Source organism: Lipophrys pholis (genome assembly GCF_963383615.2).
Source record: "Lipophrys pholis genome assembly, chromosome: 19".
Lineage (NCBI taxonomy): Eukaryota > Metazoa > Chordata > Actinopteri > Blenniiformes > Blenniidae > Lipophrys > Lipophrys pholis.
In genome coordinates, this window is record NC_137647.1 from 20,450,136 (window position 1) to 20,464,441 (window position 14,306).

General features: G+C 42.4%; 1 protein-coding gene across 2 annotated transcripts in view; it reads right to left on the bottom strand.

Moving 5' to 3' along the window:
- Positions 1-1,284: 1,284 nt before the first annotated feature.
- Positions 1,285-14,306, bottom strand: part of gjc1 (gap junction protein gamma 1) — a 51,551-nt gene continuing 38,529 nt past the window's right edge. Inside the window, exon 2 of one of the 2 annotated variants that reach the window (XM_080486966.1) lies at positions 1,285-4,568. In XM_080486966.1, the coding sequence (XP_080343092.1) occupies positions 3,054-4,514 (1,461 nt within the window). In that variant the 5' untranslated portion in view covers positions 4,515-4,568 and the 3' untranslated portion in view covers positions 1,285-3,053. The remainder of the gene's footprint in view (positions 4,569-14,306) is intronic. The other variant, XM_080486967.1, reaches the window with a different exon arrangement.

The window sequence follows — 14,306 nt, forward strand, 5'->3', positions numbered from 1 at the left end:
TAGCATAAGTTTGCAGGGCTACTGATTGTTTGGTTCAATGTTGGGGAGTCGCATGATAAACATTCAGCCTTGAGAATTGTTCAACCCGTAAATCTGAATTATTGAATATAAGTTGACAATTCTAAGTCAAATATCACACAAATCTGAAAAGAAAAGAAAAGGAAAAAAAAAAAAGGTCAAAATACCAACTGAGTGGGTTGTGCTACACTATACTTCTTTGAAAAGCCCTCGTACTGGTGTGGAACAGTCTGGTTTCCACAATTTGGATGAAAAACCTCATGAAAGAAGCTTTGAAAGCAGCTTCTGATGACGGCGACCTGTTCCGTCTCACTTGTCTTATTCTTCGGTCACTCAGCTGAGAAAACAGGCCAAGATAAAAACATAACTGAGCCACAGGGTAATTCTTTTTGACCTGGTTTTCTGGCCAAGTTCCTCACTTCTTCCTCCTTTCCTTTTTTTTTTTTTTTTCCAATCTGAGCTGTACAGCCTAGAATAGATGTGAAGACGTGCGGCCAAGCTGCCGGTCATGCGGGCTTTGTGCAGATGGGGTCTCTGAGTATCCGAGTACCCTCATGGCACCTGCACAAAGACACTCCTCCGTCTGACGGGAAGTCGCCTCCTCGCGGCCACAGAGGATCTCCATCCCAGCTTCCTGCTAAACACTCTTTATTCTCTCCTCCTCAGACAGCTGGAAATACTTCAGCAGAGAAACTTTGCTTAGTGCTGGGGAGCCTAACGAGGTTTGATTTGCCCTCGGGGGACGGGACTGACAGCGACCGGGGAACTTATTGGGATCTGGGCGACGTCAGGCGAGACACTATCAATCTTTGATTGGGTAACAGCTGACTAAAGTACTTCTGCTGATTTATGTGTCTGCTGCTGGCCGGGCCCACCGACAGGCAGGGAGCCCCGTGGTGGACGAGCCAATCAGACAGAATCTTTCCACTCCAGCACACTGGCGTCCTGTGCAGCATGTTTATGGGAAGGAGGCCACATCGCAGCGTACAGCCTCACAACGTCACGGGGGGGGGGGGGACGGTTTGCTCGGCCAGTTTACAATTTTCAGAGAAAGACTCAGATCTTTCACATGAGATTTGTTAAGTCGAGAACAAGAGAGTGCAAGTCTTCCCAGACTCCTTCCCCTTCCTCATTTAGCGTCACCAACTGAGGGAGCTTGTTTGGAAACCTTCTGCCGGGCCAAACTTGGAATGGGTTTTGAGTAATTTGGCACTTTTTCCCCCCTCGTACACTTCTGTTCAGCAGATCTCAGAAAATCATTGGAAAAGGAGTAACACTGTTTATTAAAATACAGCCCAGAAGGTTGCTACATACATTAAATACCAATACCGTAACATACAAGGAAAAGACTTGACTTTTTTTCATTGAGTCACTGTACCTGACTTTTTATAAAAATATATTATGTGATAGTTCACTTTTTTCTTTTTCTTTTTTTTTTGTACAACTGAAAGGCAATTTAAATCACAATACCCATAAATATTCATACAGATAATTCATTTTGAAAAGACCATGTTTGTTTGTTTTTCTCTGCTTTAAAAAAGAAAGTCATTGAAAAAGCGTGTTTTCATATAAAACACTGACTTGAACATAAAAACTGACTCCATTTTGGAGTTTATTTTCAATTCCATTAAGAAAAATGAAAACACATACTGTAATACAAAAAAAAAAAAAAACCTAACAAAAAAACCCAAAACAATGGACTCTTACAAAAGGGTTGGTCTTACATAGGCATATTTGCACAACTGGAGTAGCATGGCCACGATATTCCAAAGCTACAAACAACCAGGCTTTGTAGCAGCCGAGTATAAAATCTTGGCACTGACACTTGCATCACACAAACAGTGTTTGGTCTCATAATTAGAGTAATGGCTTTAAACCTGTTTCCATTACAACGTGGTGGTATTGCAACCTTGTGCATCGAACACTGAACTCGGGAAGACACGAGTGACACAAGTCTCGTCCGTAGAAAAGGGAACACTACGGCTGGTAAAGGTGCTGCTGGATGCAGGTAGAGCTGTTCCTACCACCAGGGGGCAGGCAGCTACAAGGTAGACGAAGCGATAGTGAAGCACTGGCTGCCTTGTCCTATAGCCATAAAGAGCCTTTGTCGAGAAGAGCACAAAAACAAAAACAAGGTATAAAAGCTAGATTACTAATGCACCTTTGTGGGGGAGAAAGAAAACACGACATTTCAGATGTAGACAGGATGAAAATACACCTGCTCTACCGACTCATTGTTTCCTGAGCAGCAGCTGGTGTTGCCCTGTTATCAAAAACGTCCACGTACACAAACAGGCAGTCAAATGTTAAAGACTCGCAGCAGTGTGGCGCTGTGAATGACGCTGAAGAGACACAGAACATGACGGACAGGACACGGCCTACAGGAAGGTGATGTTCTCGCTGCATTATAAAGTCACTGCTTCAGGCGCTGTCACCGGATTACGTTTCATTGTATTGCAAATATTTTCGTAACAGTGCTTCAACACTGTGAAGTCATTGCTTACAGTAGCATCCTATGTTGTGATGGGTACTTTCGCTCTGATGTGTTTTGATACCCCGAGAATTAGGATGCCGACGTGCTTATTGCGGAGAAGTGGACGGAACATGAACCGAGCACAATCTGGGATCAATCTGCTTCGCTTAGAGAGCTCATTATGATTCTGTGATCTTCCAAAGCTGAAATCCCTAAGACAGGGGGAATAGGAAGACAACAGAGGTCAACAATCTGCCCAACGACTTGCAGGGAAGGAGACATGTAAACGACAGGCTGTAGCCTAACACAGGTTGTACTGGTGTGACGGTTCAAGTTAGACAGTGATAGCCCAGACAAAACACATTGTCAGCTGCAACATCACTTTTTTTCTTTTCTTTTTTTAAAGAAACACACCTTTGTACACAAATACACATTTTCTCCAGCTTGCAGGATTCTTTAAGGCACAGTGGTGTGTTTTCAACAAACAAAAAAAAGACTGCAAAAGTTTATCATCCAGTCCGTGATATATACATGTTTGTGAGATATGTCACGTTGTCTGGGGTTAAATCCATACGGAGGGCTTGCCCTCTCCTGATTTACTGCTGCTGCTGTTGCTGCTGCTGCCTCCACCGCTGCTGCCCGCCTTCCCGTGCTTGAACCTGTGTTTGCGCTCTTTCTGAGGCTGCGGCTGCGGCTGAGGTTGGGCCTGGATTATGTTACTCTGGGGCTTGTCGTCCTGGTTGTCACCGAGCTGCTCCTCTGCCCGGTGCTGCTGACTGTAGGCCTGGATAGCTGCCTCCAGCTGCTCGTGAGCTTGCTGGATCATGTCTTTGTTCAGGGCCACACGGGCCTCGCCTCCAGTCGGGAAATTGTCCTCATTGCTGCCAAACTGTTGCTGCTCCTCCTGGGCAATGTTTGCCCGGTTCTGCTTGCACGCCATCTTAGCATTGCTAAGGTCCGTGTAGGGCATCTGCTCTGGCTTCACCACGATGTTGTAACCAGGTGGGGCTGACGGGGTGTTCCACGAGAAGGGGTAGCCAACGTAATCGGCAGCGCCGTCGCCGCCGACCCCTCCCTCTGAGCCCACCTCAGGCCCCGTCCCCCCTACTGAGCCCTCCACGTTGCCGTTGCTGCCCAGCAAGCCCAACTGGTACTCGTCCTCCTGGGGCGGGCAACGGCGACGGCGAAGAATGTCACAGATGGACCCGATGCCCAAATGGAGCATCTCCCAAATGTTGAGTGTCAAGCAAAGAATGGTCACACCGTACATGATGCGCAGGAATATGGTTTTCTCAGTGGGCCGCGACACGAAGCAGTCCACGCTGTGGGGGCAAGGCTTCAGCGAGCACACAAACACCGGCGTCACACGGAAACCATACAGCAAGTACTGGCCTGCCAGGAAACCTGCTTCTAGCACGGTACGGCTCAGCAGCTGCAAAACGTACACCCGCATCAGCCCCTCGTCCCGAATGCGCGTACGGCCGTCGTGCCGGATTTTGGGCCTGGGTGTAGGCTGCAGCGGGTCCCGTGGCCTTTTCGGGGGCTCGATCTCTGGCACCTCGTAGATCATGGGATCATCCTCCTGGTCCTCCTCGGTCTCCTCGATGCCCCGGTGCTGTCGCGCCCCGAAGCAGATCTTCCGAGGCTTCCTGTGCGTGTAGCCCCCTCCTCCCACGGACCTAACAGCGGCAGAGCCAGCTCCCCCTTTGGCTTCGTCTAATCGCGCAATTTTATTCACGGCATAGCCCATGTACATGAGAGAAGGCATCGCCACCAGGATGATCTGAAAAACCCAGAAGCGGACGTGGGACAGCGGCGCGAAGGCGTCGTAGCAGACGTTCTCGCAGCCCGGCTGGCCCGAGTTGCAGACAAACTTGCTCTGTTCATCGTAGTAGATGGACTCTCCCCCGACGGCGGTCAGAACGATGCGGAAGACGATGAGCACGGTGAGCCACAGCTTCCCCACGAAGGTGGAGTGGTTGTGGATCTCCTCCAGCAGCCGCGTGAGGAAGCTCCAGCTCATGGTGTCGCTGGACAGTGGGGCAGACAGTGTCCCTCTCTCACCTGCTCACAGACTCTGGAGACAGAAAAAGAGCACAACAGAAGAAAGAAAACTGTGAGGTAACACTAATGAACTTTCCATGATGAACCCAGAGGGTGCGATCTGCTTTCTGGGATGACTTTGCAAGAAGAAAATTAAGATTAACTCTCCAATAAAACGTCAAGTCAATTGTTACACTTATGGCTTCAAAACTTGAGATTTTGGACATTTCACCATATTTTCCATCACAGTGAAATTGTACTTATTTATCATTTGGAGGAGCCGTCTGAATGTTATTATGAGCTGGGTGTGTTTCCCCCCTGAACTATAATGAGTTTGACACCGCTGATCGGGAAGGATTTGTTAGAAATGTTTTCCAGTGAGGCGCTAATCCCGTGCCAGTTCAGACGTAGGATGTTAAAAGGGCTGACATAGAAATTAATTAAAATGACTACTCCTCTCTGAGCTCTAGTAATCAATGCGTTGTTAATTTGATCTGTTGATCCTTGCGGATCCAGTGCACACACCCTGGAATTTCAAGTTTGGGCTTTTTAGGGAATTAAGGGACCAAACAGGACTGAAAAGGATATCGGTATTAAAAAATACCATCAAGCGGCACTGAGAGGGAGGCGAAATAATCCAAATAGGGAATTTACTATCATCAAACACACACACACGCACACACATTTCATTTAATAGCCTATCTCTTTCCGAAGGAATAAATCCTCTTAGTGAGCCTTCTACTGTGTGAGGTGCAGTTTTCAGGATTGTATTAACTTTGTTCTGGTTGGAAGGTAATATCGCATTGCGCTGTCCTGTGCTTTGTGTGTGCATGTGCAATTTGGGGAGAGGGACGTGTTGCCTATGTAGGTTAGTCCCAGGCTTCAGGCAGTCCATCCGAACCAGCACAATCAGCAGGTGGCCGAACCAGTGGAGTGGGATTTCGGGCAGCAGCAGACCCACATTCGCTCCGGCGATGGAGCTCAACCCAAAACACTGCTACGCCTCAGGCCGGCTTTGGGGGATGAGTATGACACCTCCACAGAACTTTCCCCAATATGAAGCTGCAACAGCCGCATGGCTTATTGTCGGCTTGACTGGGAGGAAAATCCAGCCATGAATACGAGCTTAGGTTGGGGTTTAAAGGGCTTCCAGGGACGATCTCCTTACCAAGCAGGTTGGGGGTTTAGCTGGAGCGAGCTGGAGCTCCAATGAGAGGGAAGATTTCCCCGGAGCAGATGAGCAGGAACTCCCGGCCCCTCTGCTTTGTGTCTCCAGTCAGAGCCGGGAGGGTGGGAACGTTTTCCGAGGAGGCTCGCGATAAAGTATGCGTCGAGTATTGATCACTCTGACCATATAAGGACACGGCCGAGATGCAGGAGGTAAGATGTCAGGAATCCTGCTGCTTACACACACGCTGAAGTATGTGTATTACCGACAAACGAGTGCACAGCAGCCTAAACAGAGCACGAGCTCGCGGTTGATGCTTTCCGGAGAGTGCTAACTGTGAGCGACTGTGACCGACATGTATGAGTAAGCAGCACATGGCCGGAGCGGATCGAGCGGCTGCCACAAGCACACAGAGTCATAGCAGTGTCCTTCCATGGTCGAGCTGTGTCTGTGACTTTTCCTGCATTATATCATTAATTTTCTTTACATAACTCAGACTGCACTGCACACTTGTCCCTTAGCTAATAATATCCAGATTTGCTCAGTGAAAAACAGGCGGCGACAAAGGTTAAAATGCTTGATTTAATATTACAACAAGGCTCTTAGACTTTTTAATGTGGCGAGGCAATGCTGTGTCAGTCCTGGATCTTCTGTGTTCTTTCTACCGTTCATTTCTGCTGTATTTTTGGATTTGTCAGCATTGCATTTACATCATATTTCCACACCGCCGCATGGAATTGCGATGCTTCGATATTTGCGAATTAGTGGATTCGTAGTGATACACATCTTTTTTTTGTATTAAATTGAGAGGAATTTTGAAACCTTAATATGCATGTCGTTTGCTACTGTACATCCACAAGACAGAATATTTTGGAAATTCACGTGTAATATATCAGTATTACATTTCCTATATGAGACATTGCCTTTAAATCTATCAGGTGCTGTTTGTCTGGTATCTAAGTTTTAAGGTCATGCACACTCACTGCTGTTTACATCTAATTAATGTAGTTTAGTGTGTGTTTTCTTTACAAGTGGCAGCCTTTTGTTTACAGTTAGTAAAGTAGTTAAACTTAGGCTTTTAATTGGCTCTGTGTTCAGCACTGTCACTATTATCCAGAGAAGGTTTTTGGTAGAAACCCACAGGGTATTTCTGAGGTATTTATGTGTGGAGTTTGCATGTCCTATCTCTACAGAAGATTTTTCTTAAATGTACTAAAGCTTCGTCCCACAATCCACATAGTATATGTGCATCATGAGTTCGCTGATGGATGAAGCACGTGTAGAAGACGGGTGGGCATTAGTGATGTGCTGTGTGTGCCAAGCAGAGGATAATTGGGGATCAATATATCCCTCCTCATGCGTTATTATTTTATCGGAGGGATTAAATCTATCTCTCTGTGTCACAGTGATTGAAGGTGTTTAACCATTATGATATTATTTTCTTTTCAAAATCAAGTAAAGTACAAAATCAATTAACTTCAACACAGAATGTCTCTCACTGAGGGAAGAATTTTACTTGATTTTGTCACAATACAGATATTTAGATGTCATCAGAGCCATGTGAAATATGAAGCATTATTTACTTTAAAAGTGGAGTTTGTTCACTGCAGCAATGTCATGATTAGATTACTTTACTCCTTGTAATCATTATAATTTTCCCTATTATAAATGCATTTTTATCAGCTTTATTCTAAATTATTTCCTATTCATTATCCTGTTTTAATTGCCTCTAGTCTTTAAATATTTTGCTTTATTTATATTATTTTAATGTAATTTGACATATTTCTTTGCCTTTGTGAAGTACTTTGAATTCCCTCTCGTTTGAACGGTGCTATACAAATAAACTTGCCTTCACCTGCTTTCCCAGTTCAACCTGTTACACCCTGTTGTGAGACGTTCTGTTCCTAAAACTATGTCTTTAGTTATATTAGATATTGATTTTAACACACATTGATCCATTCATCTGGCTGATTATAGTCAACAAAGGTTACACCCCGGACAGGTTGCCACACATTAGAACTGTGCGAGGAATGCGTAATAATTTAGATTTTGTTAAGATTATATTATATTAAGGCATGGTGGACTCGTTTGGTCATCGAAAACGACTAGTTTCTTTAAAGACTGCATTAGAAGCTGATATAGAAGACGTAAAGGAGCACAGATAACAGCTTGTACTCCCTCCTGACCAGAGGGGGCGCTCCAGCCCAGCCACCCAGCTACAGTACTCCCGCTACCTCGGCCACATATAACCTGGCATTTTGCTTTCTCATCCAATTTGTGTCTGCAGGAGCTAGTGGGCCCGTTCGGGGTAAGAAGGTGACTGTGTGCATTAAGTTATGGAGGTGAGTCAGCCTCCTGAATAGCACCACACAGACACAGCGGGCAGGCGTTCTGTCTGTTACTTTGAGATAAAGAATGAACAGCAAATAGGAGGGAATCATTTCACATGAGAAAACATCAGGAAAAAAATAAAAAATAACAAAAACCCAGACCTGAGTTTGCTTCAAAAGTCGCTGACCAGGAAACAAGGAAACCCCCTCCAGTGTAAACATAGAGTGATTTCACTTGATGGGAGACGACTAATGAGCTCTAAAAGGATTTACATGCAGGATCAATGACCATCAGCCCGAAAGGTCACAACTGTGTGATGACGGGTCAACAAACTCACATGTATCAGTCTCACTGATTCATCTGAGTCCATGACATGGCCCATAGCCTCACCAGAAAAATACAAGGTCAAAGTTCAACAGGATCTGCTCCTGAGGACAGAACGCTTCACATGACAACTTCACGCGTTGACTTCAACAGACAGTTACACTCACGGCGAGCAACACCGCGAGGTTCCCCTCAGTCTCTGGCTTTTGTCTCTCAGACTCACGTCCAGATGTGGAGCGCAGACCGACCCACAGACAGCCAAACGTGCTCACAGTAGCACCACAAAGTACGGAGAGGAAAGCGGCAGCCGCTTCCCCGGATGCTGGGGCATGCATGACAACGAGCAACGCGGCGTCGGGGTTAGCTGAGGCGCTCACCGCGGTGACTCATCGCGTGGCCAGGGTGCTCCGGCCGAGAGCGCCACTGAGAGAAACGAGCCCATCACGGAACAAAGCCTGTGCACGGGACCAGTGGAGGAGGGCGAGAACCGAAGTGCATGAGGGGTTGACGTATTGCAACTGGAGACTTCTGCTCCACCACAGATAGACTGTAGTTTCTATCAGCCCAGGTTGAACCACAATTTGATTTTCACTCATGTGAAACATGCTGTCGACACACGACACAACATTTTCATTTAAATATGGGGGGGGGGGGGGGGGGGGGGGCATACATTTTATTCTTGGTTTCTTAAGTACTCCATGCAAATGAACTGCAAGTGAGACATATTTAGAATTGTTATTAAAACAACAGTGCTGTTTATTTTTCTGCATTGAGAGTAAACATGCAATTGTCTCTATTGCTCAATACTGAACTTCCTGTTTTTAACTTTAAGAGATGATGTATCGACTTAATTTGGCAAAACAGTGGAAAACCTCATTTTCACTGACCGGATGCTTTTGTTGAGAAAATGATGGTCAAGCCATATTTATTAAGCAATAACCCTACAAATATCTTGCCTATAACTTTCATTTTATATTTATCGTACTGTTTTCATACTATTTCAACTAAATACTCAAATCCAGAACAGTTTTAAACCCCCAAAAAATAAACATAGTTTTTGATTTAACAGCAATTTCTTCTGAAAAATGACATGGAATGTTGGGAACTACTACACTGTTTCTCCAATTACTTTTATCCACAATCATCTCTCTTTCTAAAGTCCCTTATGAGGAGAAGTGTCCTTTTGCCATTATTAGACACCATTTTTAGTGGTTCCATGAAGCTTTCAGTAAATTACAACTACATAAACATTTCATCTTCTATTAATTTTATTTACACACCAGAGTCATTTTCCAAATTACTTTCATCTCTTGGATAAAAAAAGGTCGTGAAATTGGGAGGAATAACTAAAATGACTCGTATTTCTAAAAGGCAAAAAAACAATGAACAAAACTGCACAGAAAGGAGTTAAATGGTTAAAATGGCGAAAATATCCTTCTTTTCATACGATTCTATAACTCACCTCTGTTATGTTTTGGTTAATTTCATCCTTTATGTGCTTATATGAGTCACGGTCTTATTTGATAGTCAACTTTCTATTTATTGTGTGTAGAATAACACTTAAAGGAAATTCATTCTGGGATTAATAAAGTTTTTCAGTTCTATTCTATTCTATTCTATTCTATGATGTCAAAATGGTCTAGACAAATCTAGAAAAGAAGGATAAAACTGCTAAAATCAGGTACAAAAACAGCAGAATATGTAATGAAATGTTCACCATCCTTAATCATAATTAAAACTTCATAAATGCAACATAAGTAGTTCCAAAACTACTTTATATAATAGGTTCTAGAAGATGTGTTCTCCTCATTTTAAAGGATTGACGTGTTTTGCGGCTCCGGGTAAATTTGATTTGGTGGAAAATCTCGAAATTGACTCTTTCGGTCTTAAAGGTTGCAGACCGCTGAACCATCCTGATTCAAAATACGAAATGTTGATCAAAATATTTAAATGACAAAAATTATTTTTTTCCAAAACAACGTTCTCATCATCTTTTGCTAAATCTAAATAAAGCATGTGACAGGCCTGGCTTTGACTTGTGCAGATTTGCGTATAAACACAAACAAATACACACACCCCCGACACAAACACACATACAAACCCACTTTCATATTAATAAGTACAGGTCAAAAGCAGTTTGGACAAAAAATGTGCTGTGAATAATAATAAAATAAAATAATAAGAATAATGAGTGTATCTGAGGCTAATGGATTTATTAGCCTGTGGTTGAACTTGAGTGAAGTGAAGCAGACTAATGTGTGTATATTTATAGACAAAGGAAACGTCACTGAAGCCCTCCGGTATACTATTATTGTACATAACTTATATTTAGTCGTGGAGATCGTGATAGCGGCACGACTCTTTCTTAAAGTAACAGTGAATTCCGTGCGTCTTCGCTCTCACGTGTGGTGAACGAGCTTCTTTCCATCACAGATAATGCAGACGCTCTCCATTAGCCCCTCCCGCTTCATCATCACGTTAACTATCAATTACATCGCTCAGTGTTTCTAAAGTGATTGTAAAGAGCTGAAGGCAGATCTACTAAAAGTGTGGCGTCAGCCTTTCTTCAGCCAGGACTGAGTCGGCTCCGGATCTCGCTGATCTGTTGTTGGACTGCTGCCGTTAAAAGACACTTTTATGTGATTATGATCGCTTTATGCCGCTGTGCTTGTAGCTTTTTAGTGACTGACATTAGGCGGCTTTCCAACTCACTGATTCACTAGACGGGGAATTTCTTATCATATTCTTTTTTGACATATTTTCAAAAATCTATTCAAGTGTGACTTTTTTCTTTCATATTTGACACTCATATTCTGCAATTTTATTCAGTATTTCTTACAAAAATGATTATAACTAACTATAACATTGGCACAAAAATGTTGATTACATGCATTTAAATCTGATACGGATGAATTGATACAACTTTTCGGCAGTAATTAAGCAGTATTTTTTGGGGGTACTTTAACACATATTTCGTGTAAATTACAAGAATGTAATTTTACTCCTACCTGCGGACATTTGACACCATGTAATTCTTCACTACTGACACAATTTTAATTAATTTTAGTTTTCTAACTATACTTGCTTAATTTTCCTTTGTTTCAAGATGTGCAATAGGGTTTTGCTCTGATAAAATCTATAAATACGTTGCCATTGCCGCGTGTTATTCAAATATACGTATGTTGTTGACATTTCTCTGGACATGTTGATGCTACGGTCTAAAACTGGACAATAATAATTAAAACATTTCAATAATTTAAAAATGTACTTATTTTAATGTGCTTAATGACGTGTCTACATCTAGCAGGTTTATTCTTGAGATGGACTGGAGCATTGGAGGAGGTAATTAATAGTCACATTACACATTAACCAGCAGTTGTACTTGAGTAAAAGTACAAGTACTTGCATGTAGGTGCTTTCTGGTGTCAGGAACTGATATGAGTACTTAATAATCCAGTTACAATTCTTTGAATTACTTTTAATAGATGTTTCAGTGTTACTAGATGCTGTCTCTCTCTCATTGTTTGCTTATTGAACTTATCACACACTTCATATAACACTGTCAAACTGCTTTTTGCACGATTTCTGGTTTGTTGGTGTGGGTTTAATGAACTAAGGTGTCCACTGTCCATCGACATTAGATATAGTATATATATCTTTTTCTAAATTGCTGAATTTACTCTGTGTTTTCTGCAGGCACTCCTTGACCGTGTGAAGTCACCATAGCCTCCATCAAAAACTTTGGTTTTGTGTATTGTCAGCTGAGCAAACTTAAGAAATGTGCAATTTTGCAGTAAATGAAACAGAGTGCATGTCGTGCATTTGCCTTAACTTTTGTTGTAGCGAATGCATTACTTGAAATAACATTACATCCACTTAACAACCTTTAACATTACCTCTGTAGAAAAAAAAAAATATTTTTTCTTTAATTGTTAAATTTGTTGTCAGCTCACGTTTTGTGGTTGTTGTGTATCTTCAAAAAATGTTTTTCCTTATTCATCCATTAGCTGCTCTGCTCAGAATATGATTTAACGGTCCTATAACCTGTGTACGAGGCCCCAGAAGTGAAGAAAGTCTGTCATCTCCCTCACTTACTCCACTTTTTAGCAAATGTGTGCTCATACAGGGGATTAATAGATTTTCCCTTCATGACATCATGTGGGGAAATGACCACGGCCTCTGGTACTGGATACTCAGTTTGACCCTCACACAATTAGATAAAAACACAAATATTACTGGCATATTGAATAAAAGCAGTATAAAATAAAAAAAACAGCTACTCTAATAGTTAGCAGGAGCCAGCGTAGTAACTGTGACAACACACACGACCAAACTAAGCAACATTCAGACACACCGTTATTGTAACTCACCATCTTCAGGAGATTCTCCTCCTTGGTCACATTTTGTTTTAAACTGGTTGAAGAAAAGTATTTCTACGAGTCATAGCGACAAATCCACCATAAACATTAGCGCATAGTACCACGACAAGAAGCGGCCTATTCTACTGGGTTGCCAGGTCTGACTCACTGTTTCCAGCCCAAACAACATAAATCCCACCCACCTCAATGAAAAACAGCCCAAATCTCAACCGCGGTACAAACTCATGTTAAAACTGTAAAACTATTAGTGTAATAAAGAACGTGTCATAAATACACAACTGCCTTAAACAAACAAAGAAAAGAGGTAACACAAACAGGCTCCCCAAGAAGGCGTGGCGTAGGCGTGGACACACACAGCTCATTAGTATTTAAAGGTACAGACACAGAAACAGCCTGTTCTCAGTAGAGCTCACGAGAGGGACTTTTAGACTGAAATTCAGGACCAAGGCTGGATTTGGGGAAATACACTTTAAATGCAATGTTGTTGGACCTTTGACACTGATGTGAAATTGTTGAAAAAAACTGTATAATATGGGAGCTTTAAGTCTTTGGCAAGCTTCAGGTATACACTGAAAAACTAATTCTCAGTCATTTCCACAAAGACAAAAATAATTTGTTGAGCTAATGTAATTTCATCATGTCACACATTTCCATCTATTCATATTAAGTAGATTGAATCCCATTTATTCATATGATCTGAACAACATGTATTAGAATGAACCATTTAACAACAAGAAACTCAATATGCTCATGTTAATCAAACACATTTCTGATATGTACACTGAAAAACTGCATAGGTGATTTTTTTGAGTGTAGAGTCTCTCGTCTCAACCAAACACCGTGACACCATGACCACCACTTTCTGCACAAACCTAAAAGCTTAACATCTTTGCACATTGCACGCTACAATGAAAGTCTGTTGAACACAATAATACAGGATGTAGCTGCACAGTAACCTAAACCCTTCAGAGAAACCCACTTGTGTTATTAAATGCCCTAAAATCAGTCTGATACCACAAATGTATGCAAAACGAGCAAAACCTGAAATAAACTGAACCCTCCTGTCGAAACCTGCATGTTGTTTCTTTTTAATAGCTGAAAAATAAAAGGCTAATGTCATTTTGTATAATTCAGACTTCAAAGTTCAAAGAATGGCGCGGCTGTCAACCTTGAAAGAGCTGAGCCGCGTCTTTATCTTCTTTCTTCCACATCAAATTCACACCTGTTAACTCAAAAAGGTTCATTTAAAGTGAAATATTCAGCAGATTGTTCTTCCGAACCAGAAGTTAGTAGCTGACAGGGAGGCAAACTCATGAAGGCAATGCCAGCAGAGGAGAGAGAAGGGCTTGTGGCGCGGCTTCATTGAAGATTATGAATCTACTTTCTCGATGGAGTCACATTTTAGAATTTTATATGAGGAGAAATTTAATCAGGCACGCTCCAGAGCTGCTTCCTGCTCGACATTCTGCAGAGATGTAATAGTCTGTCTTTGTAAAGCTTAATCACCAAAGGAGAAACACCTTTTAAAAATCAGACAGTGTGGTTAATAATTAATTGAGATGAGATGGAA